Genomic DNA, 24,103 nt, shown 5'->3' on the forward strand with positions numbered 1-24,103 from the left:
GTGCTGAAGCACTGTTGCATTTGTGTGTGTGTGTGTGTGTGTGTGTGTGTGGACACTTAAAATAATAAAACAATAGCAAAAGTGATGCTGGGATGTGGCGAGCGGAGCTGAAGAGTGGAGCAACGAGAAGTTGAGAGGGACAGAGACTTGATTCAGACATGTTTGCCCGCTGCTACGTAATATATGCCTGGGAGCAGCCCTGGGAGGCTGGCCACACCATTCGTGGAGTGCCAGGGGACGAGAATCACGGGTGACTGGGAAGGAGACCTTCCTCTTTGTGTTTTTCACATCCCCCTCAGCCTCCCTCCCCCCCAAATATTGATGGTGCAATGTGACCTTTTTGGGGTGGAAAGGCCCACCTAAGCCAGCCCCCCCCCCCCGCGCTTCTGCAAACAGGGCCAGCAGGTGCATCCCTCCGGAACGGTGCCAACCATTTCTGCGCATTTTTGCAGGACTTGTTTCCCACGCTCGGGGGCAAATGTATTTTTCCTTTTTCCCCTTTTAAATTGAGGCTGGAGTCAGGGTGCGCTGCATTTTGACGCCACCAGGTGGTGCTGCGTTACAGGCCATCCTCGCTTGGAGAGGGAACTTTGGCCCAGAGAAGCGATGCACTCTGCAGCTGCTCAGGAGCCTTGCCTTCCCTCCTCTCAAGGCGGAAAGCAGGAGGGGTCCAAGTAACCCAGGCCCCCGTCCCCCTCCCCGCTTTCGGCAGGGGAGGCAGAAGAAAGAAAAACGCAAAAAATGTGGGTTTTTTTGGGGGGGGAAACACAATTAAAATCAATTCATTTTTAAAAGACAAAAACAAAAATGCCATGCAAAAAAGAGATTTGTTTCTAAATTCATTTTTAAAAGAAAAACACCATGCGCAAACTTTTTAAAAAAAGCAATTATCGACTTTTCAAGCCAAAATAATGTCTTTAGACGTTTAGATCCACTGCCCAGCACGGGAATAAAATCAAACCGAAGATGGTTCAGTTATGATGGAGGATTAAAGATACATAAACACGCAAAAAACCAAAATCAGAACCTTAGAGAGGAAGCTCAAGGGATGGGGCCGCTCAGATTATTCCTATATGATGATTCTACCCAAAAAGTCACCCTAGATCTGCTGAAGAAGAGGCGCGCTCGCTTTGCGCCCCTGCGCTCTTTCCGCGCCCCTGCGCGCCTCCTCCTCCCACCTGTCGGCCCCGCCCTCGCCCTCCATTGGCCCGGCCAGCCCCGCCCCCGCCCCTCCCTCCCTCCCTCCCGGTCCCCGTCCCCCCCCCCCCCCCGGCCGGGCAGCCGCGTCTCCGGTGCGCCAAGGTGCGCGCCTCTCTCTCTCTCTCTCTCTCCGCGATGGGCTCCGCGCAGCTCCGCTTCCAGGCCTTCCTGCGGCGGCCGGGCTGGGTGGGCGACTTGCTGGGCCGCCTGGAGGCGCAGACGGGCGTCAAGAGGGACTACCTGGCCGCAGGTGAGCCTGGGCGCCCCGGGGGAGACTTCCCGGGGGGAAAGCGCCGTGCGTAATAGAGGCGCAAGGCTCGCCAAGCCCTCTTCATCCCTCCGGGGAGGAGGAGGGAGGACTCTGTCCATGCTCAGAAGCAAGCACCCCTTGGAAAAAAGGGCCTGGGAGGGACCCCATCAGAAGGAAGGCTTGGTTAACTTGTTGTCGTCTTCTTCTTATTATTAAATGTCCATTTTATAGTATTTAAGTACATCCTTCTTTGTTATCTCTTTGCTCATAGCAGCTAATCGACTTCCCTCCCTCCCCTTCATGGTTTTCGTCATTGTTTCTGTATCATCGCATTTGTACCTCTTCCAATTTACATTTCACTTATTATAATTGCCCCATATTTTAAAAAAGTTTTAAAAATTCATTAACATTACAAGTCTGTTTAAATCAACCCTGCTAGTGTTGTTTGCAATTGTCCTTCCAATATTGTTTAACTTGTTGTCTTTTAGTACGTACGGTACTTAATATTCTCTCCCCCCCCCCGCCCCACTTCCTTTTTAAAATCCCTGACATTGTTGTTAAAGTTCATTGCTTTCCAAACGTTGTTTGTCTCCTAGGTGAGTGGTCAGGAAACCCAGCCAGATGGGCGGGGTATAAATAATAAATTATTATTATTAATTATTATTAATTACTATTATCATAGCCCCCCCCCAGAAGGCATGTAGTCTCTGTAACCTGAAAATTCCTCAACTGCAACTTGTCTTGAGGTTCAAGTTGGATATTGAACTGGGATAGAGCATTTTTAAATAAAATCATGCAACCTCTGTTAAACATGCCAGTGTCTGTGTGAGAATCGTGGGCCTAAGCGTGCCATGTCTTTGCATCTCAGTAGGTCTACTCTGAGTAGGTAGTGACTGGCCCAAGGTCAGCCAGTGAACTTTGTGGCTGAGTGGGGATTTAAACCCGTCTCCCAGGTCCTAATGCAACACCCTGATCTCTGCCCCCACACTAGGACTGTAGGGCAAAGGGCTGGCAATAAAGCAATGAAATATATTGTAATAATGAATGTTTAAGCCCCTGGAGAAGGCTGCTCTGCTCTGTGCCTCTCTGCCCCCAAACAAAGCCCTCCTTTGCCACTATTGCATGTTCCACCCCCTTTTCTGCAGGTGGCTCTTTAACAGATGGGTTAAACTGGGGTCCCCTATCTCCCAAATTCAGTAATTAATTCCACAAGGTTAGTATTGCATACATGGGAATAAGCTGACGGGTGGAGTCTTGCCTCTAACCTTTAATAACGGGAGGCGATAAGAAACTTTAATTGCAAATTACGACAGAAAGCTTTTCAGCACAGAGGTTCAGGTGTGGCTTCCAGGTATGGGGACATTGTGGGGTGTTTTGCAGTCCCTCCATCCTCCCGAAATTGGCAAGAGGCGACTTTTCGCTCCTTCCACGTGCCAAAGTTAATCTCCTTAGCATGTGATGCAGTGGGAGAAATCTTGGGAGATCTTTCCCTGCCCCTGACCTACTGAGAGTTGTTTGGAGACCTCTGTATTCCCCTCCCCAGAATCTGTTTCCTTTCCCCGGGAAGAGGGCTTGATTGTTAAACTACTCTGGGAATTCTAGCTCTGTCAGGGTCTCCTGAGACCTCTCAGCACCCTTAAAGGAGCGACAGTTCCCAGAATCATTTGGAAACGCTACTGCTTTAAACGTATATCGTGCAGATGAGGCAGTAAGTCACACTGAAATTACCACATCCCTTTATCAGAGCAACTTGCAATCTTCCCTTCTCTAGAGAAACCCATAAAAATGGTCCTTTTCATGTCTAATACATGCCAAGTGTGTGTGATTGTTGGCATCTCTGTTCCCTTTCTGGCGCATCACACTAAACGGACACCCACCATCGCTTGTTGAAACTGACCCAAGAAGTCCCAGATCTGTCCAAATTCGTGCATGGATAATCTGACGTTTTCCAAAAATGCATTCAATTTCTTTTAGTCCCTGAGGACACAGGTGCCTTTAGCCACAGAGCTGGATCCAGCACACCCCCCCCCCCAGATGCACTTGCTCTGTCAGGGATCGGGGCCCCATCTGGGGGTTAGGCAACCCACTGCTCTGCCCAGGAACGCCACCCCCTGGTTCTGAGGGAGAGGGACTTTTCCTGAGCTCCAGGTTGGTGCAAGGAAAATCACAAGCCCCCCGTTTGAAACTGACCAAGCTCTGCTAAGATACCCAAACGGTTCTTGCCGCACACGACTGAGGAACAGCTAGGGGGGGGGACGGGATAATCTTAAACCGGAATATCAGGTTTGTCACGGAGCAGAGTCCTGTTGCAACGGCGCGGTTTGTGCAGGGCCGTTTCGTAAATGGAGAATTTACAAAAGCCTGCAGCCATTGCGAGTGTGGGAGGAAAGTGGCCTGTTCTGACCCAGGTTTGGAAACAGCCTTGTCAGGTGGATTATGGCTGCACACAAACACACGCTATACATTTAAAGCACCTTTCCTCCAGCAGAAAGAATCCTGGGAACTCTGAGCTTTTTGAAAAAAGCATGTTGAGAATTGTAGCTTTCTGAGGGATAAACTGCAGTTCCCACAATTCTTTGAGGAAGGGGGGGATGTGCTGTAAATGTGTAGTGTGTATGTAGCCCTGGTGGTGGTGTGCTAAGTGTGCCCCCCCCCCCATTTTATTGCATTCTCTTTTTCCCATACATTCTAAGCAAGTGAAAGGAACCAACAAATTCTCAGCATTTCAGCTGCTGGTTCCTGACTGTTCTTCTGCCATGGAGAGTCGCTGGCTTTAGGGTGAAGCCTTGATTTTTGTTCTTGTTTAAAATGTTTTAAGCTCCTTGCCACCCCAAACTGAATGGCTTTTATTTGCTCTTCTATTTAGCTTCATTGTTTACTTTCTAAAAATGGTTTTATGGTTGCTTTATTATTAATATTAGTCATTCTTGCCAACATAGAAGCCTCTTGTACAGAGGCGGGAGGCGGCCAAACAGGTGCAATTTTTGTAGGAGAATGAAGATCTGCAACCCATGTATGTGTGGGTTAGTTATCAAAAGAAACAGGACACCTGCATTCAAAACATGGGCTCTTATACCCTCTCCAGCAGGAGAAAGCCCCCCAGCAAACCTTAAAACAGGCAGAGGGCAAAGCAGTCTTGATCTTCCCCAGCTTACCTGGCACCAAGTTCTGCTGGCATCTACTGTATGTCAAGTCCAAAGTGCAGCAGTCGGGAAACACCGCCTGAGGGTCAATCCATGTAGCCAAAGTCCAGCAGTCAGGAAACGCACTCCAGAGACAAGCCCAAAGCCGAGGAGCAGTTGAGCAGCCCCAGCCCCTCTGCTGCCCTTTGGTGCCTTGCCGGCTGATTGCAGCATCTGGTCCTGACGACCAGGCGAGCTTCACCTGCCCTGAGCCTCCAGCTGAGGAAGAAAGAGCCCAGGGCTCCTGGTTAGGGAAAGGGGGCTGATTTAAAGAGAAACATGGAGGGCTGCCTTAGTTGGAGTCGCCCAGTGAAAAAGTGAGCAGCAGCAGCAGAATTCCTGGCCTTCACGGAACATTACGATAATGGTCATAACATAAGCATGTTTATTAAACTCCTTTCTTTCCTTCTGCGTGTGTTGAGTTGCCCTCCTTCCCCTTTTCGAAAGGGACAGAGGCAGCGGCTCCCACCTTGGCCTGGAGGTGCTGAGAACGGAACCCAGGACCGCCTGCGCCCAAGGCAGATGCTCTGGCACCAAGCTGTGGTTCTTCCCCAATTATTAATAAAGATTATTATCCTCATAACTGTGAATAAAGGGTAGATTAGACGCTTCTAGAGTTCAGGAACATAACTGAACATAACATGAACTGAACATAATACAAATGCTTTTTGGAAAGAGGCAAGAATGAAGGGGAATTAATTCCTATTGGAGTAGAACGAATTCCTTTTGTAAAATGAACTTTCCAGGCCTCACTCTGAGTATGTCTTTGCTCCACTTAGGTGTAATTGCGTTTCTGGGACTCTACCTGATGTTTGGCTATGGCGCCTCGTTGCTTTGCAATCTCATCGGTTTTGTCTATCCTGCTTACGTCTCGTGAGTACCCATCTGGAGAGCCAGGCGCTCGTCTTCTCGTCTCCCTCCCTCTCTGGGCATATTTTTGCTGGCTGGCGCTGGAGCTGTTCTGCAGAGCTGCTGCCCCAAAGCAGCAACCAATAATGAGGTGCAGAGTGAGGCCCCCCTGCACCTGACACCCAAAGCAGTCCCAGACCACCTCAACAGTCGTGGCGGCCCTGAAAATCCTCGGAGCCGAAGGGGGCTGAGAGTTGCTAGGAGACCCCAGTTTTTCTCACGGAGCTACAATTCCCAGAGTTTTTTAACCGTCCATCCCTCTTCCCAGTTGTAGGAGCAGTAAGGGGTCTCCGAACAACTCTCAGCATCCTTAACAAGGTCCAGTTCTCTGGATTATTTTGGGGAAGCCATGACTGTTGAAGTGGGACGCTACTTTAGAAGTACAGTGCAGAGAAGGGCTGAGATGGCAACATGCAGCTTGGCTCGCTTGCTGGAGATGAATTAATAGAAGCAGAGAGTCCAGATCGCCAGGATGATTAGTTGTGTTCTGTTCTACGCTGCATCTGGGCTCCACCGTTGCAGCAGGGCATTGCCCAAAAGGAGAGTGTTCAGGAGAGGAGGAGCAGGGCTTAGAAACCTCACCTGAAGAGGAGCCGTTGGAAGAGCTGGGCATGTTTAGAAGATTGTAAGGAAGCCATCTCTGGAGGAACCATCCAGCTCTGAAAGGCTCCCCTTGGCCCAGTCGCCCAGCCCTCCGGCCCCCTGGGTGCTCTGGCACTGGTCGCGACAGAGGCGTCTTGTGGGTGAACATGGTTGGGACCAGAAGGGATGGGGGGGGGGTTCTGGGGGGAACCCAAAGTGCTGCATAAACGAGGGACGTTCTCACAGCCTTGCCGTTCTTTTCAGCATCAAAGCCATTGAGAGCTCCACGAAGGACGACGACACGACGTGGCTGACCTACTGGGTCGTCTATGGGCTCTTCAGCGTGGCGGAGTTCTTCTCGGACACCTTCCTTTACTGGTTTCCCTTTTATTATGCCGGCAAGGTAACGTCGTTCATTTTTAAAAAGTATCTGTATCCTGCTGTTCTTTAAAAAAGTTAAAATAAATCAAAGTTATATATGGTTATTGCACATCACTTTGATTTTTTTTTTTTAAGAACAGCAGGATAGAGATACAAACACATATACAGTACAGACATATGCATATATAAACAAGTGCCATTTGGGTTTCTAACACTGGTGCAATCCTGAGCCGTTTAAGGGTGGGACACACACACACATCTGAAGGCAGCCCTGTTTAGGGAAGTTTTTAATGTTTGATGTTTGATTGTGGATTGTTGGAAGCTGCCCAGAGTGGTCAGGGAATAATAATAATAATAATAATAATAATAATAATAATAATAATAATATCATCTCAGATGCCCACGTTCTCAGGTAAAGCAGTGGGAATGGGAATGGAGTATCCTGGGAAAGTGTCTATGTGGCTGGGCTCCTCGAAGTGCAGGCCTGTGGCTGGTTGTGATGCGCTGCCGCCCCTTGTTGCAGCGCCCTTCTTTTTGATGCTGAGCTGCCCTCTTTCCCCTGCCCCGCAGTGTCTCTTCCTGCTGTGGTGCATGGCTCCCGTCTCGTGGAACGGCTCCCAGGTCCTCTACTGCAACGTCATCCGCCCCTGGTTTCTGAAGCACCACCAGACCGTCGACAGCGTCCTCAGCGACCTCGGCGGCCGAGCCGCTCACGTCGCATCCACCGTCTCCAGGGAAGGTAATTGTGTCAATTATGGCTATGGATTTTATATCTGGGGTTGCATCGTGCTTGAATTCCGGAAGCTGCTTAGAGAGAGAGGGTTTGGCCCTTTTGAAAAAACGACAGCCCTAAAAGCCTTTTAAAGAGGCAAGATGAATGACGGCAGATGAGCTGCAGCCGTGCCTTTAAGGGTTTAAAATATTCCCAGGGCGTAAAAGCTGTTCTAGGCAAACTCTGAAAAGCAATGATCCTGGAAATTTGTCGTGTGTGTCCAGACCAGGGCCAGATTTATGTATAAGCTAAACAAGCTATAGCTTTGGGCCCCACTCTCTTGGGGCCCCCCAAAAAAATTAAAGGGAAAAACACACCTGAAAAGCAACCATCCTGGAAATTTGGCCTGTGCATCCCGACTCTGCTCTGCTCTTGTGCGCAAGCAGTCAAAGGCCTGGCCTCCTCCTTCTTTCGCAATCTCTCGCTCTTCCTTCTGCAGCTTTTCATTCCCTCTGCTCTCTTCCCCTTCCTTTGTCTTTTGTCTTCTTAGTTCTGCAATCTCTGGCTGACAGCTGACCTCCACCTGTGCGCCAGGCAGCTTTCCACCACCGTCTTTACTCGCGAGTAGGTCGCCCTCAGCCGTCATCGTTCAAGAAGCCATGTGTCTTTTTAAGGGGCTCAAGGCAGGGAAGATCCGAGGAGCGTTCATTAAGATTTCCTTAAAGCTTTCTGTCCACAATGCAACAAAATAAGAGAAACCAATCTGAATTAAAACTAAAGCAAAGAGAGAAGAGAAAAGAAAAAGACCCAAGGAAGACAAGAGAAATAAAAATGACTTGTGATTTTCCATCTCTCAGTTACATAAAAGACTCCAGAATGAGACCCAACAGATCTATTTTCGATTAGGTGATCTTTTCCCAATCTTCTGACCCCAATAGAATTAATTTTCTTTTTTATTTCTTATTAATAAATGTCAGCAATACTTTTCCTACTCTCAGATCGGCTTGATGAGCGTAATATGCCCCTGACTCTCCTCTACAGTGGGGAGCATGTGCTTCTGTCTCTAAGGATAAATCCAGATTCCACCGCTACCTAGTGACAGGGAAATGGGCTCCCCAGCTGCCAGCTAAGTTTAGATGTGGCTTAGCCCATCTCTCTACCTTTGCACAAAGTGGATTAGAGGATGGCGGAGCTCTTGGCTGCCAGCAAGAGATGGAGGCTGGGATTTCCTGGTGGGGAAAGAGGCTATTTTTAAGTCTCCCCACTGCAGAAAATCTAAGCTCTTTGCCTACTCTCGGCTGGCAGTGAAATCTCTTGCTCTGATTCCAATGGATATTTTATGGGGAATATCTGTGGCTCCGAGGGAGAACATTTGCCACATCCAGAGGGCTAGGAGAGAAGCCCTTTCTGAATTCCTGGAGAGCTGCTGTCAGAAGATACTGAGCTTTATGGACCAGGGTCTGACTCTGTATGAGACAGCCACACCATTAAAATTCAATAAAAGAAAGAAAGACAATACCCAAATATAAGCCACTCCCCTAAAATTCCACTGGCACGCACACCAGTGAATGACAAATGTAGAAGAAAATCCTACAGCGATATTGTAAAAGCCCATTTTTGTAAGGTTGCAAATTTAAGCCGCACTTGGAATTTGGGAGAAAATGTGGCTTATATTCAGGCCAATACGGTAATGCCTAGGACTGCATTAGGGGAAACGGTTGGCAAAAATGCATGTATTGGACAAAATTACCTACAAACATGCATGTGAACTTTCAAGGAAGGTTTTAAAGGAACCCCCAAGGTCTTCTTGGAATGGGGAGATCTGAGCTTAAGGACTGAAACAGGCTCTCCCCTCCCTTGTTGTCTTGCTCTCACGTGACGCCCTTTTCTCTCGGTTTATTTTCAGCCTCCAAAGAAGCCATGAGAACAGCCCTACGGACAGAGGACTGAGCAACGGACGTTTTAAACTTCCAAGCAAAAGAAAAGATGCCCACATTCTGGAATACCCTGGAAGCTTGGGAAAGACTTTGGGGGTTTTTTCTGCGCACCTACGATAAGATCCTTCCTTTGGCTCCCCTCCCTCCTCGCCGCCACCAAATTCCGGAAATGTGTGGCGATGCCACCAATGTGATTTGATTGCCTGTTCACTGAAAGCCCCAAGATATCCTTGTTTCCTTTCTGAACTCCAGCAGAGGGTGCTGTGACTTCAGAGGTTGCCTGGATTAATCCCCATCTGACACTCCAACCACGTTCTTATGTCTTTGGTCCCACAATGTGTGATCAGTTCCAGAGCAGAGCGATCCTTCCATCCCTGAATATTCTCCCTGGCAATTGCGGTTGGCTATTCCTTGGGTGGAGAGAGACTTGATGAGCCCCCCGCCCCCCGGTTGGATCTCAGGCTGTGCCAAAAAAGGTTTCAGAGGTTGCTGCTTCTGAGCTTTGGCAGAGCAGATGCCAGGAACCAGCTGGTTAACAGCTTCCCTACTTCCCAGTACAGCCTGGATGCAGATCTGTGCATGAAAACCTGTAATCACAAAAAGGTGGGCTCTTTCATTCTGGAGCTTTGGGGGTCTTGGCCTTCTGGTTTGGGTCTCCATGGGGAAGCAGCACCTAGCAATCCAGATTTGAACCCCCCCCCCCCACCGCGATACCATCCTAAATGCTTCCCTTGTCCTTCTCTGCATTTGTGTCCTGAGCTCACATCTTGCAACACATTAGAAAAGCAGCGCAAGGCCTGGTGTCCTCTCCATCTTCTTCATACGCAGCTTGGGGAAATGCCAAGACTTGCAAATAAAAGCCCATGTCCGACCTCCAGTCTTGATGGTGAGGCTAATGGGTTCTCCAGACCATCCTGAGCTGCTCCTTCCTTAATGTGTCGCTGGTGGGATGAGGTGGGAGCGAGCAGTGATGGGAAAGACGCCCTGACAAATTCCAGAAACTCTCAAGTTGGTACGACTCTCGTTTCTTGCTCTGAACTTCAGTCCCAGCCCCCCCCCCCAAAGCAGGAAAATCTGCCAAGATAACCCATCGCCCTGAAACAACCGCACAACACTCCTGACGATTTTCTACGTGGTGAACTTAAGAGATTGTGAGCTTTGTGCTTTCTGCTGATAAAGTTGGAGTGATCCAGTGTCCTCCCCCCATTTGTGTCCGGCTGCTTTTTATTTTTTAAGAGATAGCTGCTTGCCAAGTCATTTGGCACACTTTTCGGTTCTGTACAATCACTTAGAATTATAGAAAGCAAAACGACATTATGGAAGTCTCTCTACAAATCATTGAATGCATATTGCAATGCGGCTGGGGATATTGGGGGGGGGGGGACACAGGTGTGATTTCTGCAATGACTGGTTTAGCTGTCTCCGGAAGGACCTCTGGCTGCCATGGGCTGAGTCAGGTGCGGTGGAAGAAGCAACGGTTGGGCACCTCAGTCGTAATGTGGCCCCTTCAGGGCTGACCTCTGCATCCGCCTCTGCTTTTCCACAATGGGAAGGTGCTCTGAGCAGCGGGCTCCATCTTTCTTGCTTGTTTCTGTGTCTGTGTGTAGAACCATTCAACTCTTGTGTGATTGAAATTCAGCCCGCGAGGGCAAGACTTGCACCCGTTGCAACTGCTGAGGCTCAGATAGGCTTGTCTCGGCTGCACTGGGACCCTGAGCTGCTTCTCTCATCTAACCCCCCCCCCCCAACACGGCCATTCCTGCTCTGCACTGACAGGCCACAACCTCTCCGAGATTTCAGACGAGATACCTGAAGGAGCGTCTCCACCCCCATCATTCAGCCCGGACACCGGGGTCCATCTCCGAGGGCCTCCCTCCCTGCAAGAAGTGAGGTTGCCTAGGACCTGCTAGGTGGTGGCACTCGCCCTGTCGAATGCCCTCCAATCAGATGTCAATCAGGTCACAACTATCAGACTTTTAGAAGACATCTGTAGGCAGCCCTGTTTAGGGAAGCTTTTAATGTTTGATTGAATTTGTAATATTTTGTTGGGAGTCACCCAGAGGGGCTGGGGAAACCCAGCCAGATGAGAGCAGTATGAATGAATAAATAAAATTATTATTATTTATTAGTTTTCCCCAGCCCATTTTGGAAATGCCAGGTTATGAACCCAGGGACCTCCTGCATGAAAAATGGCCCCCCTGCCCTGAACTATAGAGCCTGTTTCAATCTGCCCCCCTCCCGGGAAAAGAAAAGGTGTGTCTGAGGTTCCAGCCTCAAAGGAGTGCAGGCTCCTTCCCAAACTCCTGAGTCTGGGCCTGGCCCAAGCAAAGCCCGTGACCTAATTAACGTGCTGTTAATTGGGGAAGGGCCAGCTGTTGAAGGGACACGCCACCGAGCCGCCTCTTTTGACGAGGTCTTGACAGGCTGGACTCTGGCGCCAGATGTACAAAGGCTCTCCCACCCCCATTTCATGCCCAACCCGGGAGCGCGCTCTGGCTGTCAGCAATCAAACCCCATTAGTGCCGCTGGGGTGGGCGGGTGTTCCTCTCTTCTGCCCCCCCCCCTCCCCAGGCACGTATCCCACAGCGACCGGTGAAGGGAAGAGCTACCTTGCTGGCCAGCCTGGCCAGGGTGTGGCAAAGGGCGGAGGGAGAGGGCATTGAATTGTCGTGTCATCTAACGGGGCCAGGGAGAACCACCAGCCTTTCAGGAAATCGAGGAAATGATTTTTGTCACGGTGGTGTTACTGGGAAGGCAGCAACTGCAAGTAGATATGTTGGTTGGTCACAGAACTTTATTATTATTAAGTCCATAAGAAGAGCCCTACCCGGACCCTGAGATCATCTTCTGAGGCCTCTCCTCCTCGAGAGGTCAGGAGGGTGGCAACACGAGAGCAGGGCCTTCTCTGCAGTGGCTCCCCGTCTGTGGAATGCTCTCCCCAGGGAAGTTTGCCTGGCACCTTCATTACACACCTTCAGGCGCCAGGCAAAAACATTCCTTTCTAACCGGGCCTTTGGTTGATCCGATTTACATCCTATGCCTTTTAAAATGTGGGTTTTTTTTGGGGGGGGGGGCTATTGGGTTGTTGTTTTTAGTTTTATTAGGTATTTTGTGGTTTTATACCTTAATTTTATGCTGTGAACCGCCCTGAGACCCCTGGGTATAGGGCGGTATATAAATTCAATAAATGATCAAAATAATACTTCTGGTTCAGGCAAGGGCCCATCAACTCCAGATGACCCAATGGGAAGCCAGCAAGCAGGAAAACTCCCCCCCCCCCCACAGTTTCAGCAGCTGGTTCTCAGAATGAAGGGCCAAGAAGCGTGTCTCCCTCTGGCAGGGTTAGGAGCCGCTGAGAGCCTCCTATTTCTCCGTGTCTGTGCCTCTTTTACGCCTCACGGGGGGGGGTGTGCATCTTTAGCCCCCCCTTGCCACTCTGGATCCCAGGCAGCCCCCCACCCCTAAGCACTGGCTACAGACCCAGCCCTGTTTCTCACCCGTAGAGCCTCAGGGCTTTCCGGCCCCATCCCCTGCTGGTCTGCTTCCCATTGGGGCACCTGGTCAGGCCACTGTGCAAAGCGGGTCCAGGTGGGACTTGGGCCGGATCCAGCTGCTCTCTTTGAGTGAGGCAGGTCCAACGGCTGCCCCGAGGGGCAAGTCCACAGCCGGCCGCTGCCTCCCCCCACAAGGGACAGGGGACCTGGGCAGCTTCCTCCTTCAGAACAGGTAACCGGAGCCTGTGGCCCATCCAGCCCACTATCCTGCTCTCACAGTGGCCCACCAGATCCCTGCCGGATCCCTGCCAGAAGGATCTGAGCCCCAGAGCACTCTCCCAGCCTCTGGCATTCAGAAGGATTGCTGCCTCCAGACTTTGATTGTGGCGGCTGGGGAAGAGGGAGCCCTTTGCAAGGAAAGTCTCAACCCGCTTGGTGTGACAGCCTGGTCGGCTGGGGCGGAGGGACGGGCCCTCCCTGCCCCACCTGGGAAACTCCGGCAGAGTGATGGGTGAGCAGATTCCCCCTAACGAGCGCCGTGGGGCACCCCAGAGCCTCGCATCTGTTGCAAGACAACAATAGTGGCCCGTGGGGGTCGGTGGGGCTTGGGAGAAGCAGCCCTGGCCAGGCCCCTTTTGTTGTGGGGGCAGCCAGGCGTGCAATATGGAATCGGGTCTGACGCCCCCCCACCCGGTGGAAGGGGAGACGAGGTGAGAGGCGGCAGCTGGACCGGGAGAGGATGCGAGAGGGAGACTCTGGAAGGGCCCTGGCTGAGAAACAGCAGAAGTGGGTGGTTGACAGGCATGAGGAACCCGCAACCTTCCTGCTCCCAGCAACAACCAGCCTGCCCAGTGGTCAGGGAGGGCCTGAGTTTGTCGTCTCCAGCTTCTGGAGCAACCCCAATGCTTTGCTGCAGCCGTAGACCCTTTCTTCAGTCGCAAATGTTTCCGGCGGAACGGGGGCAATTTTCATTAGGATTAATAACAGGGGAAAGGTTAAGTGGGATTGCACTCCTAATGATGATTACAGGCCCCCCCTCCATACTCTGCAGTCTAAGGGGGTGGGGAGCTGCTATAAGAGCAAAGATTGGAGCAGTTAGCATGTGCAAAGTGCAACTTTTTGGGTGAGCCCTAAAACCCACTTTAAAGGAGAAATGAGGCCTTTTAGATTAAGAGGGGGTTGAGGCAGCCTTTAGTTCCCAAACCCCTGCCCCCCACCGCCCCCCAGCTCCCGTTCTTTTGGGGCAACAAGCTCCACTCAGCACCAGTGCGGTTAACTGCATATTGACAGATTGGGAATGTGCGCCTGGGGAGCCAACCGGCTGCTGAAGGCAGGTGAGGAGCATTTTGCAGCCCGAGTGTCCCATTCCCTTCTTCGCTGCGGGGTGGAGAGTCCCAGGGGTGGGTGAAGGCAAAATGTGTGGAACAGCGGATGCCCCGGTACCTTTGTACAGTAAGCGAGTTTCGACACATGCACAAACCTCTCTGTCCTGCATTGAGACCAGCAAAAGGCGTCTGAATAGCAGACTGAGCAGACACCGGAATTCTCACTATGCTGAGATGGATTGAAAGAAGTGAGAAAGTGAGAAATTATTAAAGAAAATATTTTCCCCTCCTTCATTCTGTTGGCTGAACTTGCTGCATAGAAATCACACCAAATGTGGCAATTCTGAGACAAACATCAGAGAGAAATGTCTACCCAAGAAAAAGCAGAGCAAGTGAAACCCACACAGAGAGAAAGGAAAATGGATGTGTAAACAGAAAGTGGTGTTTCCACTTTGGCTGCTTTGGGTAGAAACAAAGGAGCTGTCCATCTGGCCTGGAGGGATTTACGACTGATGGGTGCCAGTCGGGATGGTTCATAGTCATTTTGTTCTCCTGTAATCAATACAAATCAGTTGCTCCAAGACTGAATCTGCCCTCTATGAGGACTAGTGACTTGGTGCGATGTCACAGCCTTGCCAAGGGCATCTGGTTCTGTTTTTGCAATCTCCATCACAGCCTTCGCTTTCTTGTTTTTTGATATCCCCTTTCCAGGGGGTGCAGGAATCACTGAATCCAACCAGTCCAATCCACAACTCAGAATATCCCCCAAATATCTGCTAGAAGAGGAAAATGGCAGAGCCCAAACTGCCAAACTTCTGTGGAGAGATGTCCTTCATCCCCGTAACAACTGGAGCCGCCCCCATGCCAGGAGAAGATTCCCTGTGGGGAATTCCCTCCTCCTAATCCCACTGCCCCAACCAGAGTCAGAGGGAAAGTGGGGAGAGCAAGAGCTTCAGTATTTGAGTCCGTGGTGCTAAATTCTCTCATTCGAGGCAACGGCCGACTATGACAGCGAAACCATCCCCATTAGCCAGCGTAAACCCAGCTGGCTTGAAGCGGAAACGCCGTCTGCAGTGCCTGAGAGGCCACGTCATAGTCATTGGCTGCGATGGAAGAAGCTGAGAGTTGCCTGGCGAGAGACCACGCGGTGTCGATTCCTTCCTCTGTCCCCCTTCCTGGCCACTGTTTGGCACGGTGGGTCACCTGCCCCGCCATCAAATGGGCTGCCACGTTTTGTCAATGGTCTGGATGTGCTCCTTGGCCTTCATCCGCAGCGAAGCGATGCTGGAGCTGCGCTGGTCCACGTCCTCCAGAGGGTACTTGTCCACAAACGTGGTGGCGCACTGGTAGGCGGCGGGCGCCATGGGCTGCATGCTCTGGGGCATGGCGGGTGGGCTGTTGAGGAAGGAGTGCCCTGTGTAGGCCGGCTGGAGGCCTTGCGTGGGGCCCATGAAGCCCGGGATGCTGTGGACGGCCGTGGCGCTGGAGATGGGCGAGGTCAGCCAGGGGTCCAAGGGGAGGGAGTTGCCGATGGGCCCCACGTTGGGGGCCATGGGGGGCCTGTTGAAGGACAGCATGGGGGCATCGTGGAGCTTCATGGAGTTGGCCTCCATCTTCTCTTGCCGGCGCCACTTGGCCCTCCGATTCTGGAACCAGACCTGCGAAAAGGAGAAGCACCTTCTCAAAGCATCCAGTGCATCAGCAGCAGCATAATCATCGTTGTTGTTGCTGTTGTTATTATATATTTATTGGCACCCTGCCTTTCCCCCTGATGGCACTCAAGGTAGCTTACAGTTTAAAAACAAGAATTGCTAAAAACAGAAAAACTATCTATCTATATATATATAAAATAAACATTGATAAAAACTATATAATTGCAATAAATTCAGTGGGCAGAATTCAGGGTCCAGGTTGCTCACCGGAGCAACCTGGTTTGAGCATCTCACACTGATCCTGGTCTGACTGCACTGGCTACCAATTAGTTTCTGAGCCCAATTCAAAGTGCTGGTTCTGACCAATAAAGCCTTAAATGGCTCAGGACCACAACACCTCAAGGACCACCTCTTCCCATATGAACCTACCCAGACCCTGAGATCATCTTCCGAGGCCCTCCTTCGTGTGCCTTCTCCATGAGAGGTCAGGAGGGTGGCAACACAAGAGCGGGGCCTTCTCTGCAGTGGCTCCCCGTCTGTGGAATGCTCTCCCCAGGGAAGTTCACTATACATCTTTAGGCGCCAGGCAAAAACGTTCCTTTTTAACCAGGCCTTTGGTTGATCTGATTTACATCCTATGCCCTTTTAAAATGTGTTTTTTTTTGGGGGGGGGAGCTATTGGGTTGATGTTATTTTTATTATGCATTTTGTGGCTTTATATCTTAATTTCATTCTGAGACCCCTGGGTATAGAGTGGTATATAAATACAAAGAAGAAGAGGAAGAAACAGCCCAGCCCCCTTATTAAAAGCTCCCAGTTCCCCTAACACCTGGAGACCCACGGTTGAGAGAGGCTGCTGTCGATGGACCAGTGGTCTGACTCCATCAGGGCAGCGCCATCTGCTCCTCCTTGTTCTTGCTCACCTGAACCCGGACCTCTGGCAAGTTGACTTTCATGGCCAGTTCTTCGCGGCTGTAGACGTCCGGGTAGTGAGACTTCTCAAAGGCCCTCTCCAGCTCGTGCAACTGGTAGGTGGTGAAGGTGGTTCGGTTCCGGCGATGCTTCTTCTTGGGCTGCTCCTCGTCCAGGTTCTCCGGCGTGGTCCCCTCGCTGTCCACGCTCTTCGGCAGCTCGCTCAGCTCCCCCTCGCACTTGCTGAGGAACATCTCGCCCGTCGATCTGCGCAGAAAAGTCAGAGAACTCCGGATGGTTCTGAGCAGCGTACTTTTCAGGGGCAGATATAGTGGGTCACATAGCAGAGATGGGTAGAGGAGCGATGGGTTGCTTGGTTCCTCCTTGGCTGGTCAATGGCGGCTGCAGAGCCAGGGCAGAAATTTAAAGGGCCCGCCAAGGGCTAGTCCGCTTTGTATATGAATGATTGCAATTAGCCAAGAGGTTTAGTAAACCGAGTTTCTAGGCTAAACATTGAGAAGAACTTTCTGGTGTTTTGCACAAAGCAAAACATAGCCATCATTTGAATTTTTCCACTTACCCGAATTTTGCAATGCAGGAGCCAAGCAAGCTGTACAAAAATGTTTGTACTGAGCTAAAAGTGTGTCTCAGAAATTCACAAACTAGTGAAAATAACCCACGAAACCCACGTTATATCAAAAGAAATAACTTTGCAAAAATATGTGTGGGTGCTTGGGGAAATTGCATACAGAAATGGGCATATTAGGATGCATTTGCCATGAAATGTTGATGGATTTTCATGAAGACTCACTTTAAACAATATTTTTGCAAACTGAGGTGGAAACATGGAGAACTGAGCTTGAGACTGGAAAATGAGAAACTGAGAGAAATCGCAATTAACACATTAATGCGCGCCACATTCTGCATGCAAAGCAAGTGTTCTAGCTCTGAGCTAGTGTTCTTCGCCTAAAAATGAAATAGGATTCTGGTCCTCATAACTCTGACTGGCAGCAGGTCTCTGGTTTGACAGAACCTCATTGTGCTTGGAGATGCTAAGGGTCAAACTTAGAGCATGTGTCTCCCTACTGCATCCCGACCCCAACCTGAAATGTCATCTATGACTTTATGCTAAGGATGCATTTGGTGCATTTAAAGAGGATTCTATCAAATTTGCAATTTTCAAAGCTGTATGAGATCCGCAACACCCTATTTTTGATGCAGTTCTCCAACCAAAAATGAACATATTACAGGGAAGTGTGCATAAAATTGAATATATGCATATGAAAATAACATTCAATGATACATTACGTTAGGATAAATTTCTTTCAAAGATGTGTTTGTTAAGTAAAAACTGCATACCAAAATATGATTATTAGCATAAATTTGCATTAGAATGCTAGAGAATTTTCATCAGGATTACTGGTAATTTTTTTCTCTTGCAAGAAAAATGTGGAAAGCTGAATTTAAAATGGGAAAGGGTCTTTCCATCCCTCCTTTAGGGTTGCAGTAAGGGAATCCTTAGTCCCCTAGGGAGAGGGCCATCTTTCCTGCCTCTCTAAGGCAAAAGAAAAAAATGCCCCTGTTGCAGATAATAATTGACAACAATAAAATATCAACAGTTTGGGAGTAGAATCCCAGACCAGCGCATTGCCTCGGGTACAATTTAGTGCAATTTAATTATTCCCAAAAGTTGATTGCAGCTGTTTAAAAGCAGGGGGTGGGGTGCTAGTACCTCAGATTTGAACTCTTTCGGTGAAGAAAATGAAGAAGGCAGGAGAGCAAGGCAGACCTGGTCCCTTTTCCTGAGATGTCAGGTCCAAGGGGGATGCCAGCAGGTGGACGCGGTCAGAGCCTCCTGGTCTGCCTGCTGCTTTCCAAGTTGGCGCAACGCTGTGTCTGCCAAGCTCCACTACAAGAGCCCTGATCCTGGCTAAATCCCTGGATCAGGCGGACGAGGAGAGACCTGTCTCGTGCCACTACTTCCTCCCCCCCCTCTCACACACCTCTAGGGTAACCTTCTGCCAAGCCAAGGGATGGTCCTGCCCCCAAAGGCAAAGATTCTAGACCTCATGGCCTTAAATAAGGCAATTGTTTCAAAGAGGAGCTGAGCAAGTGGCCATGGGTCCCTCTCACTCTGTGGGGCAACAGGGGCTGCAGGGCTGCAGACAGAGAGTCCCTTCGCAGCCCCACCAGGGATTGAAGCTCCCACTGGGAGTCCCCTTCTCCTGCCTCCTTCTGAGTTCTGCACGGGGGACACTGAGCCCATGGAGCAGCAGGAAGCTGACAGGCCTGCAAGGCAGGGAAGGGGGGGGGCAATGTCCCATTTACGTGAATGGAGCAGCCTCTACCCCCAGTTTGTGCCCTTGTAACAATGTCCCCCAAACTGTTAGGGAGACGGTTGCAAGCCTTCAGTTACATAGCAACACAAACGGGACTTGCCATCAGATGTCCTGTTCCAGCCAGCCAGAGATGTTCTCCTTTTAAAAGGAGTTTCTGCCCACTGGCAGAACGAGCTGTTAAGGATTTCCAGCCTCAGTTTCCCAATGGCATGCTGTGGATTGTTCTTTTCCTTCTGCGTTTCCCCCCAGGACCTCCGCAGCCAACTTAATTATGGTGATAGGAGGGCGAGGTATAAAAGGAGCGAGGGAGGGAGGGTTGTGGGAGGGTAGCAATCATTGCAGTTTTGAGATACAGAGAAAGTGGGGGCAGGATTGTGTCCGCCTGTGCCGTACGAAGAGCAGGCTAATGGTGCATTGATTTCAATGGGACTTCTCCTGTCACAGTGTGGGTAGGGACATGAATCTCCCACTCCCACATCTGGATGGGAAGCCCCAGACCCAGGGGGCAAATGCCTCCCGCTATAATTCAGGGCTATCCCCAGCCCCCTCCTCGCTGGCCTGGCCCTGCAACTTCCTCTGAGGCTGCCTCTTCGTGGCCTGGATGGAGAATGGGGTGTGTGGGTGAACCTTTGTGCGGCTGGGATGTAGCTGTTTGTGCAGAAGAGTCACCCAGTTTTGCATCTGAGACCCTCCCCATCCCCAGCACCATGTGTCCTGCTGTTCCAAAGACTGCCTACGATGACATTGCGGCTCACTGGCTGAAAACTGTCCCCGGTCCCAGCTGCACAGCAAATGATTTTGGGAAGGGGGAAGCTTTTGTAAAGTGGCCTGAAATGAACGCTGCTGGGGGGCGTGTTTGTGCTTCTGAGCCCTGCAAAACTGGCCTTGCACACCTTATTGCGGCGTAAGCATTTGTGGCCTCATTCGGGAGGTGGCGAGTAATTTGCATGGGCCCTGATCCAACAGGAAATTCTCCTGTGCAACCCGCATGTGCCTCTCTCACCAGCTGCCACTTAGCGACCTACTGGGCCAAGTTCAAGGTGTAAAAGGCCCCATTGAGTGTGGGATCAGGAGACCTGAAAGGCTGTCTCCCCCGCTATAGTCCCATTTACTTTTCAGGAGTTTCCTTCGGCACAATGTAGGACCTTTGGAATTCCCTTTCCCTTAAAGGTCTTTTGGGCAGCTCCTCTTGCAACAAGCCTTTGAAGTAGAGATCTTCCCAATCTGCATCTGCATCAGAATTGCTTTTTGCAATTCTTTTAAAGACTGTTTGATCACTTACTGATGCCTGTCGTCCCCCCCCCCGCCCCTGCTCCTTAGGAAGGAAGGGGGGGATATAAACATAATCGCAAAAAATAAACGTATAGCCCTGTGGTTTGTGCAGGAGACGTCCCAGTTGGGTCTGCTATGCCTTTCCCCACTCCCTGGGCTGGATCCATCACCCTCAGCGATGCTCTGGATCCTGCCCTCAGGCCAAGCTACCTCTGGATCCCCTACACAAAAGTAGAAGGGGGAAGGAATCCAATTTGGTTCATGTTTAAAGACAAACCTGCCTAAGTCACACTCCCTAAAACGAAAAAATATTTGCTCCGCCCAGACACAACCTGGAAATGTGGAGAACTTAAGAATGGAAATGACACAACACCGCCCCCCCCCCGCAAAATCTGAGAAACTGAAATTAATGGATTTCCCCCTCCCTGTACAAAATTTCACACTGCAACAGAAAGTTTGTCTCTTAGGCATCTTCCCTTCTCCGCCCCACCCCAACAAAATTCTTCTGACACCCTGTCGCATTTCCATCTGTAGCCCCCCGCCCTGCAGGATTTGTGCCCAGGCCAGGTTGGGTGGAGTCGTCCACAAGTGACTTCCTGGGAAAAGAAACTGAGTCCGTTTCAGCTCTCTTTCTCCAACACTTCCTCCCACAATTCAGCCTCTTGGCCTTCCCAGTACTCAAGAAGGCAGAGGGGATGTCAAAAGATGTGCTGGATTTATTTATTTGTTTTCAAACTCTTAACAAAAGGTCTTAGCTAAAATTTATGTAGTTAGAAAAATAGACAGTTTATTTATCCACTTTTTCCTGCCTGATTGTCCTAGCCAGGCTCAGTATGTCTTTCCCCCCTCATATCTTTTTTCTTTCTGAAACAATCAACTCCACCTTATCCACAGCAGGTTTTTTCCCCCTTTTTGGCTTTAAGTTCTTAAGCTCGAAGATTGAAAGGAAAAGCATCGCCGAGACGCACAATCTCTTGGGGATTTAGTTGCTATCCGAATGTTGATTTATTCTTAAAAGACACTTTTGCTTTCCGGAAATGTTACAGGGACTGGAAACGGGATGGGGGGGGCAGAAAGGTCATTTTGCTGGGCCCACTTGTGGCAAAGGGGGAGCAGTTCTGGAATATTGGGGGGGGGGTTCCCCCATGCCCTCCTAATATGGTCTAATATTGGGGAGGAAAGTAATAAAAGTTCCCAGCTGTAGAATTCAATGAAGCCAGCCTTCGTGGGAAGGAGAGAGACACTTCCTGGAATGTAGAAATCAGGTCAACTGGGGCTGGGTGTTATATTCTTGCTTCAGCTGATCAGCTTGAACTGCCTATTGATGACCTTAATTTGTATTATTATTCACATCTATGTTGGGATTCCGTGATTTCAGTGGCAATTTTATTTAGGTGGGGTCAAGGGGTTAAGGTTGGGCCCCTCTGCAACTTACTGCTATGCTCTCCTTCCTCCCTTTCAAATTGTTAAAATTTAAAAAAGCAATTATCCTCTATATTTGCAGCCCCTGTTCCCGGGGTTGGGAGTCATAGCAAACCTCTAGCACTCTCTGGAACGGAGAGGAAAACAATCTACGTGTCTCAATTTTCTGTCAGGATTTGGTATGAATCTTCGGCAAAATCCCCCAGGGCAGCAACATTAACAAGCGATGGATATAATAATATCGAAAGGAAAGAAGAGAAAATAAAGATGGTTACGAAGGCTCTGTTACCTGCTCCCGGCCCTACTTGGATTTGCTCAGAAGTATTTAACTTTGACGGTCCCCTTCAGGAAGCCAAACAAGCGGCTAACTCGCTCACAATCTTCTCGCTTGGCAGCCAAGATGTCACGGAGCCCACCTCGCCTAAAGCCCCAAGGAGATTCTTTATTTAGTCTTGCAGATGTCACTGGACCCTTGCAGATTGGAAATGAGTCCAGCGGATTAGGACGAGGTTATTAATTGGAGGCCTTCCCCTTTAAGAATGATTGACAGTTACTTTCTGGCTAAGTAATTGCTCTAAGTGTCCCCTTGCTTCATCCACTGGGCTGGGCTGGGCTGGGGGCGGCTGGCGGTGCGGAGGGGACACCGAGGCACCGTAATGATGGGCCAAGCGGCGCCCGCCCCCTCCCCACTTGGATTGTCTTCCGCACAAAAGCACCCTGCTGCAGTTTCCCCTCGTAATCCCCTCATTACAGGAGAGGGAAAGAATGATTAGACCCAGAGGGAAGAAAAGAAGGGGCACCACAGAAATGGGGGGCGGAAACAATGGCCTTTGTCTTTGGGCAGCAGGCTGAAGGGATGGATCCCAGGGCCGGGGGGGGGGGAGGGGGGCAACTTCCTAACTTGGGCTCCTTGCTCTGCAGCCAAGGGATGTGTGAACTGGCATGGCAGGCCTGGAAGCACCACCAGGACGCTTTGGGGGGTCAGGTGCAAAGCTGAATGTGGCTTGTGGCGTAAGGCCACGCATGAACCCTAATCGAGCAGCAGCTTCATCAGCCCTAATGTGTCTGGAAGTGCAGGGAGACACTGCTTGAAGGAAGACATGCAGCAGGAGAGAAGCCTCTGGCAGGATCAGGCCCCCCAGGCCTCCCCCTCCGCCCCAGTTTCGTCCTCCGAAATGCAAGTGACCAGGCCTTATGGTGGGCCTCCCTCTGACACCCCCCCAACCTGGGCAGCTTGCCTGATGCCTGGCTGTGTGTGGCCAGGATGGAGAAACTATGGTGGCCCTTGGATTTGAGTCCCTTATCTGGAAAGCACCTCTTTGCATTTGACACCAGGCATGGCAACCACGGCCTCCGCCTCCAAAATGTCCTGAGATACTTTGACCATTGCGAAGAGCCCGGCTGGGGGAGAGGCCGGTATCCTGCTCTCAAACATGCATCTGTGGGAAGCCCACAAGCCAGGGTCTGCCCCACGTTTTCTCCCTCAGGAGAGAGAGAGAGAGGGGTCACATCCACAGCAGACATTTGAAGCACCTTGAAAGTACATGGCTTCCCCCAAAGACCCCTGGGCCCTGAGCTACCATTTGCAGGACCATTAACAAACTACACTTCCCACCCACCTTGCTCTGCCATTCACCTGCCATGACTAACAGATGTTGACTAGGGGGGGGCAGCTGAGTTAGTTTGGGCTTCTCTCGCTTTCTCACTTTTCCCAGTCTTAGGTTCGGTTCTTCAAATTTCTACATCAGTTTGCAATTATTGCCATTTCATCATGAAAATTCACGAGTGTTCTAGTGCAAATTCCTCCGAATGATACACAAGTTTTTATGCAGTTTCCCAGTGACCTTTTTCAGTGTGAGGGCCAAAATCTCTTCCGTGCAGGCTTCTGGGGGCCAGGGGGGGTGGCTCTGAGATTTCCCAGCCTTGTTCTAGACTGGGGAAGTAAAGAATCTGACGGAACTCATAACATGATTGCTTTTTAGAATGTAAGCTTTGAAATGTTCTATTTTGTATAAACTGTGAGCAAAGGATTTAAAACATAGTTACATTGTGTTCGTTGTATTTCTGTGCCTTTTTCACACACACACACACCATGCTCAAAGCGGCTTACAGCAAAGAAAACACGAACACATTTGCAAAAACAATTTAATTATTATGAAATGAAGGCAGCAAAACAACACAAGAGCAAATATAGTCGCATGCAAAAGGCACCATTTCAGTGCAGCACTGTAAATATAGCAAGATTACATAAAGGGCCTCCAGCACCCCGCAGCAAAAATAAGAAGGTAGCTTCGCAGGTTCCCTTTGGTCTGAGAAATGCCCCCCCCCCCCCCGAATATCCTCTGACCACTTCCTGGTGACGTGATGCTTGCAGCCTGGCAACATCCCAGCGCCATCTCCTGTCCCACCATGGCTTGGTCTCGGGCTCCAGTCTTTACCGCCCGCCAGCAGGATTCAAATCTGCCCACCTGCCACCTGGGACCAATCAACGGCTGTCAGCTGAACACCTTAATACTGCTCTGTGCTGTTCCTGG

General features: G+C 50.3%; 2 protein-coding genes across 4 annotated transcripts; one reads left to right on the forward strand and one right to left on the reverse strand.

Moving 5' to 3' along the window:
• Nucleotides 1-1,297: 1,297 nt before the first annotated feature.
• On the forward strand, nt 1,298-10,359 carry REEP6 (receptor accessory protein 6). 2 transcript variants are annotated; one of them, XM_028713723.2, is made up of 6 exons: nt 1,298-1,450; nt 5,412-5,505; nt 6,388-6,526; nt 7,075-7,243; nt 7,767-7,840; nt 9,123-10,359. In XM_028713723.2, the coding sequence occupies exons 1-5, from the start codon at nt 1,336-1,338 to the stop codon at nt 7,790-7,792; spliced, it is 543 nt and encodes a 180-aa protein (XP_028569556.2). In that variant the 5' UTR covers nt 1,298-1,335; the 3' UTR covers nt 7,793-7,840; nt 9,123-10,359. The 2 variants fall into 2 exon arrangements, with proteins under 2 accessions (XP_028569556.2, XP_028569555.2); XM_028713722.2 differs by lacking the exon at nt 7,767-7,840 and having other exon boundaries at nt 1,299-1,450.
• Nucleotides 10,360-13,876: 3,517 nt separating this feature from the next.
• On the reverse strand, nt 13,877-22,177 carry LOC114588524 (retinal homeobox protein Rx1). 2 transcript variants are annotated; one of them, XM_028713893.2, is made up of 3 exons: nt 21,859-22,177; nt 16,548-16,803; nt 13,877-15,630 (listed from the first exon to the last, which is right to left on the reverse strand). In XM_028713893.2, exons 2-3 carry the CDS (start codon nt 16,788-16,790, stop codon nt 15,187-15,189), a joined length of 687 nt encoding a protein of 228 aa, XP_028569726.2. In that variant the 5' UTR covers nt 16,791-16,803; nt 21,859-22,177; the 3' UTR covers nt 13,877-15,186. The 2 variants fall into 2 exon arrangements, with proteins under 2 accessions (XP_028569726.2, XP_028569725.2); XM_028713892.2 differs by having other exon boundaries at nt 16,548-16,938.
• Between the last annotated feature and the right edge of the window lie 1,926 nt (nt 22,178-24,103).

The sequence above is a fragment of the Podarcis muralis genome, chromosome 18 (assembly GCF_964188315.1).
Source record: "Podarcis muralis chromosome 18, rPodMur119.hap1.1, whole genome shotgun sequence".
NCBI classification, from domain to species: domain Eukaryota; kingdom Metazoa; phylum Chordata; class Lepidosauria; order Squamata; family Lacertidae; genus Podarcis; species Podarcis muralis.

Excerpts from the sequence above, each read along its gene's own strand:
- REEP6 (XM_028713722.2), top strand. The coding sequence starts at position 1,336 with ATGGGCTCCGCGCAGCTCCGCTTCCAGGCCTTCCTGCGGCGGCCGGGC. Across the intron at positions 1,451-5,411 it reads GAGGGACTACCTGGCCGCAG|GTGTAATTGCGTTTCTGGGA; the intron begins GTGAGCCTGGGC and ends TGCTCCACTTAG. Across the intron at positions 5,506-6,387 it reads GTCTATCCTGCTTACGTCTC|CATCAAAGCCATTGAGAGCT; the intron begins GTGAGTACCCAT and ends CGTTCTTTTCAG.
- LOC114588524 (XM_028713893.2), bottom strand. The coding sequence starts at position 16,790 with ATGTTCCTCAGCAAGTGCGAGGGGGAGCTGAGCGAGCTGCCGAAGAGC. Across the intron at positions 15,631-16,547 it reads TGCCAGAGGTCCGGGTTCAG|GTCTGGTTCCAGAATCGGAG; the intron begins GTGAGCAAGAAC and ends TCCTTTTCGCAG.